General features: G+C 55.8%; 1 protein-coding gene across 6 annotated transcripts in view; it reads right to left on the reverse strand.

Annotated features, from left to right (window-relative positions):
- SMARCA4 (SWI/SNF related, matrix associated, actin dependent regulator of chromatin, subfamily a, member 4) overlaps nucleotides 1–6,000 on the reverse strand; it is a 78,285-nt gene that overhangs the window by 40,430 nt on the left and 31,855 nt on the right. For all 6 annotated transcript variants that reach the window (XM_011954827.1, XM_011954826.1, XM_011954825.1 and 3 more), the window contains exons 16-17: nucleotides 1,428–1,494; nucleotides 772–882 (exon numbers count right to left, since the gene is read on the reverse strand). In XM_011954827.1, coding sequence (XP_011810217.1) covers nucleotides 772–882; nucleotides 1,428–1,494 — 178 coding nt within the window. The remainder of the gene's footprint in view (nucleotides 1–771; nucleotides 883–1,427; nucleotides 1,495–6,000) is intronic.

The following is a 6,000-nucleotide window of genomic DNA, read 5'->3' on the forward strand; positions in this document are numbered from 1 at the left end:
CAAAAAAAGAAAAAAAACCAAAACGCAAAAAACTCTACTGCTCAACACTCACTCAGCTGGATGTTTAGGAGTGAGACCAGGTACATCTTTACGGGCGACCCCTCCTCGAAAGAGGAACATGAGTTTTTGGAGGCAGAGGACTATGTCTGTTTTCCATCTGGGCCATATTTTCATCACCGATGGCCACAGTGGGACCTGCCTTCACAGTTTCATCCCAGAAGAGGCTTCCAAGCCAGCAGGACCCTCACAGAACAGCCCAAACCAGCCGCCCAAGGCCAGCAGGCAGTCATGGTTTTTGGCCCTCGAGCTCTCCCTAACATGCAGAATCTCAGCCCATGGCCTGGGTGAGAAGCCAGGGCCCCAGGGAGGGACGGCCAAAGCAGTGAGAGACAGGAGGACAAGACTGGTCTGGCCAAAGCCCCGTGGGGACCCTGTAGGCGGGTCAGGAGACGACTTGGTGCTGAGGCTCTCTGGGCAAAAGGCCCGAGAGGAGGCAGAGCTCATGCCGTGTAGACGGCCCCAGCTTCTGGGCCTGACTCAGGGCCTGCCTGGAGACAGTTGGGGAGGTAAACCCGAGGACGCCCCCACCTGGGCCTTCCCCCTACACAGGGCAGCTGTCTTCACCCACATGCAGATGGGACTCCGGGAAGTTACTTGCAGGGGCTTTGGAGGGGACGGGCAGCGTGACCCATGTGTTAGCATCGTGGTCAGGCAGCAGCAGCCCCAAAGCACTCAGCCCGTGGCCTGGCGTTTCCCACGGGGACACACTACCTTGGCGAGGATGTGCTTGTCTTTGATGATGTACTCGTATGTCGTCAGCAAGACGTTGAACTTCCCACTCCGGAGCTGGGGGACAAAGGCCCGTCTTGCTGCTGGGGATCCCTGCAAGGGAAGCAGGATACGCAGCTCAACTTTTGGGGCCAGGTGGCAAGGGGGGCACAGGCACCCCCTGCAGCTGCCCAGTGACACGGTGGGAGGGCTTGTCCTCACAGAAGGGTGTGGGGAAAGGGGCTGGCAGGGCCACTGGCCCGTCCCCAGACCTCACCATGCAGAACATGTGCTGCAGAGGGAAGGGGAAGCAATGTGGGCCAGCGGCGGCCAGGGCCTGAGGGAATCGTGCAGCCTGCACCGCCATCTGCCCATTCCTGGTGGCTGGGTCCCCATCTCAGGCTCCTGAGCTGGCCTCTGAGTGTTGACCACCATGCTCACTCCTGCCTCCTCCCCGGTGAACTAATCTGCTCTGTCCCTGCCCAGTCCAAACTCCCGGACCCATGTGACTAGAGTTCCAGGCTGTCCTGGAGGCTCCGTGTGACTGGAGACCCAGCATTCTCCCCAGGTTCGCCGTGCAGAGATGTGTGTGCATGTCCCCCCCGCCCACTGCCTGCACCTCCGCAGCAAGAGCGGAAACCTCAGCGGCCGTCACCTACCTTGTAGGACACCTTCACCACGGAGGGGGCCCACTTGTCAAACTCATACGCCCAGTTGGACAGCGTTCTGATGGGACAAGGAAATGAGAGTCAAGTGCAGGCCTCTCATCAACGGCTCACTGTGCAAACCCACAGCCACTGGCTGCCAGGGGCGAGGCCAACATGGTCATGGCCCCCAGAGTGGGCAGAGAAACTGTGTTTAGGGCGGTGGAAGGAGGGAGGGAAGGGGACTGGCGAGGACGTAAAGGGCTCTGCCTCGGAGGGCACAAGGGAGGCCACTGGGAAAAGAGGACAAGGGCTTTTAGAGTGAGAATTAGGGACACAGAGATGTGATGGGGGACAGAAACAACACTGCAGGGCTGGGGAGCCTGCACCTGCTGCCAGGAAAACGCAGCTTCAGAACACAGGCTTCATGCCCAGAGCCAGGCTATCAACAGTGCTGTAGAGACCTGGGGATATGGGAGACACCAAACGCTCTTTCTGCCACCCTCCAGCCATGGAAGGTTCCTGACTGTGAGAGAGAACGAGGACATGAGGGGCGAGGCAGGGCCTGGCTCCGGTGGCAGGCAGGAGGACAGGGACGGGAGGGAGTGGCAGCACGCGGCTGCTCCCCTGTGGGATGGCCAGGGCCGGGATGAGGGGGGAAGTGGGGGCAGGCAGAATGCAGTGGGGAGGGGTGAGTCACCTGGGACCGACAGCCTAGAGACTGAGGAGACAGTGGAGGCGGCGATAAAGCTGAGCCCCCAAGGGGGTGGGCTCTGGGAGGAAGACTGGGGCAGGGAGTTTTCAGTGGGGGAGTGAAGCCACTCAGAAAGTCTAGACGGGGTGGTTCGTAAAGACAGGGCTCGAAGCTGGAGTTCCAGGGACTACTCGTGGTTTACCCCCAAGCAGTTCCACGAGGGAGGTGCTGTGTCCACCATGAACCCATCTTCAGCCCCTCTGGAAGCCACAGCCAACCAGGCAGCAGAGCCAATAGACAGAAGGGCACATGGCGGTGGTGAAGGCTGGGGACAGTTTCTGAAGGAGCGTGGGGAGCAGGGGCTCAGCAGCCTTGCGCTTCCGCTGCCTTTTGCCCTGTCTACTCTCCTGGAACCTGGATGAGGTGAGGGAGGCAGTGGAGCCATCTTGCAACCACGAGGTAAGGAGCCTGAGGGCTGGAGTCACCCAAGAATGACCGGGCAAAAACCTGGGGGAGGTTGGGTCCCGGATGGCATCTTGGAGCCACTGGACCTGGCGCGTAGGGCTGACCTCGCGCTTCCGCTGACTTAGGAACAGTGAAACCTCCCTGGAATGATGGGAGACAGTCAGGGCACCAAGGGAGAAGCCGGAGATGTGAGGAGCATCTGCACTGGGAGGGAGAAGAGCCAGGAGCAAGGGTCAGGAGGGGCCTGAGGGGACAGGTTCCAGAGACAGAAGTCCAAACGGAGGCAGGACAAGCAGCTCATGGAAGGAGGCAGCAATTCCCAGTTGAGAGGGCCGGCACAGTCGCATGCCCATACGTTGTAAACATTCCCTAGGGCGCGGGCCCTCTTCTGGCCTGCAGGAGCTGGCGTTCCACAGTGTGGACACTTGCCCAGGTGGGGCGCGGTGTGGAAAGACTGCAGGAGCACCCACCTCACAACCTCACTGAAGTGGGGGAAGGAGCTGACCTCTATCACCCTGGAAATGGAATCTGACTGCAATCTGGATGCCTGAAGACACAAGGAACTGGTCCCAAGGCCTGCGTTCTAGTGGCTCAAGATGCTTCTCAGAGGTATGGATGGGCTCACTGCTCTGAAACTGCTGTCCATGGAAGCCGAGAATGGAAACACGCACAGGGTGCAAGTGCGAGAAGGAACCTGTGGTCCTCACTCAGAACCGCAGACAGTGGCGTGAACTCATGTTCAGCTTAACACAGAAACAGATGCAGAGGCAGAGAAGGCCTTTTAGATGATATGTGCACATAGCATCAGCACGCGGACACGAATCTCCAAGCACTGACCACTGAGAGGGCCCCGGGAGCAACGACACCCCAGAAGCAACGGGCCCATCCAGGACCCAGGTCTTGGTTCCCAAAACCATTCTGTAAGAAGGGAAACCAGGGCTCCTTGGAGAAATGGCTGATTCGAGGGAGTGGGCAGGAAATGGACTATGTGTGCCTGCGGCATCTCTTGGTGCCAAAAAGCAAGAAAGTCCTCAAAATTCACCCAATGCTGGGGGCGTGTCAAAGGGCAGAAGAGCCAACCTAAAGAGCTCCCAGTGGCCAAAGCTGGATGGATTTGAGCCACAAAACAACAAAACCCAGCACTGGTGCATAGCCTGGAGTAGAAAATAAATAATCTAATCGGTGGGTCCATACTCATATGAAGAAATGACTGAATCAATAGAGAAGACACAATTCATCCAGGGAGAATTCTCCCAGGCCGAATCTGAAAAAACTGAAGCAACGAAATAAATAATATTTGTTTGCGTGAGTCCACAATGACGTAAGAATTACCCTAACAAGCACACGGGGGAGAAGGGAAAGCTCTTCTTAATAGTGGAATTCCAGGTAATTTGTAGAGAAAGGCGGATAGAAACAGGTAACCATGTATTTGGCAACTCTCATGTAATTATTTTTTCAGGCAAGACTTATCCGATGTTTGCTGCTATAGTTTGGGTATTTGGCGCTCCCAAACCTCATGCTGAAATCTGATTTCCAATGTTGGAGGTGGGGCCTGGTGGTAGTCAAATGGGTCACAGGGGCGGAACCCTCATGAATGGCCTGTACCGTACTGGGGACGGGGGATGAGTGAGTTCTTGCTCTCTGAACTCCCGTGGGAGCTACTGTTAAAAGGAGCCCGGCACCCCTACCTCGCTCGCCTCCTCTCTCCCCATAGGATCTCTCTTTTTTTTTTTTTTTCTTGAGACGGAGTCTCGCTCTGTCGCCCAGGCTGGAGTGCAGTGGCCGGATCTCAGCTCACTGCAAGCTCCGCCTCCCGGGTTCACGCCATTCTCCTGCCTCAGCCTCCCGAGTAGCTGGTACTACAGGCGCCCGCCACCTCGCCCGGCTATTTTTTTGTATTTTTTAGTAGAGACGGGGTTTCACCGTGTTAGCCAGGATGGTCTCGATCTCCTGACCTCATGATCCGCCCATCTCGGCCTCCCAAAGTGCTGGGATTACAGGCTTGAGCCACCGTGCCCGGACCCCCATAGGATTTTTTAGTAGAGACGGGGTTTCACCGTGTTAGCCAGGATGGTCTCGATCTCCTGACCTCATGATCCGCCCACCTCGGCCTCCCAAAGTGCTGGGATTACAGGCTTGAGCCACCGTGCCCGGACCCCCATAGGATCTCTACACTGGTTGCCCTTTGCCTTCCACCAGGAGTGGAATCCGCATGAAGCCCTCACCAGGTGCCCAGTCTTCCAGCCAGCAGAATCATGAGCCAAATAAACCTCTGTTTTTTTTTTTGAGAAAGAGTTTCATTCCTGTTGCCCAGGCTGGAGTGCAATGGCGCGATGTCAGCTCACTGCAACCTCTGCCTCCCAGGTTCAAGCGATTCTCCCGCCTCAGCCTCCCGAGTAGCTGGGATTACAGGCATGCGCCACCACGCCCAGCTAATTTTTTTTTGTATTTTTGGTGGAGACAGGGATGTTGGTCAGGCTGGTCTCAAACTCCTGACCTCAGGTGATCCGCCCACCTCGGCCTCTCAAACTGCTGGGATCACAGGCGTGAGCCACTGCACCTGGCTAAATCTCTTTTCTTTACCACCTAGCCTCAGGTATTCTTTTATGGCAACAAGAAATGGAGTAGGACAGATGCTGAAATGACTGGGAAAAGTAGGAAGAGAAATGGGATATTTACATAGTGTCAAAGTGCGTTCCCACGAGACAGTTATTAACGGAAAGTGTAACTCCTAGGTTTACAGTGGGAAACCCAGCAGGCACCTTGCCCAAGAGACCAAAGCCTCAACATCTCATGCCTTCCCCGCTAAGGCACATCAAGCAGGGCGTGGCGTCGCTCCACACAATCACGTAAGACAAACCCAAACTGAAGGAGAGGCTACCAAAGCTCCGACCAGGATTCAATAGCGTCAAGCTCGGCAAGGATGAAGGATGAAATGAGGAAATGCCACAGGCATGCCACACAGATGTGACAGTGTGTGATCCTGGACCAGAACAAGGCCGCTTGTGGGAAAACTGACAAGATTGGTAAATAAGGCCTCTGGTTTGGTATTAGTATTACGTCCATGTTATTTTCCTGGTTTTCATAATTGTCCTGGGGTTATGAAAGAATGGGGAAGATGGGTGAAGGATACATAGCAATTCTTTACACTAACTCTTCAATGTTTTATAAGAATGAGGTTGCCGGGCATGGTGGCTCACTCCTCTAATCCCAGCACTTTGGGAGGCAGAGGCGGGCAGATCACGGGGTCAGGAGTTCAAGACCAGCCTGGCCAACATGGAGAAACCCCATCTCTACTAAAAATATAAAAAAGGGCTGGGCGCGGTGGCTCAAGCCTGTAATCCCAGCACTTTGGGAGGCCGAGACGGGCGGATCACGAGGTCAGGAGATCAAGACCATCCCTGATTCAAGGGAATGTAGAAATAGACT

Source organism: Colobus angolensis, unplaced genomic scaffold (assembly GCF_000951035.1).
Source record: "Colobus angolensis palliatus isolate OR3802 unplaced genomic scaffold, Cang.pa_1.0 Scaffold39, whole genome shotgun sequence".
NCBI classification, from domain to species: domain Eukaryota; kingdom Metazoa; phylum Chordata; class Mammalia; order Primates; family Cercopithecidae; genus Colobus; species Colobus angolensis.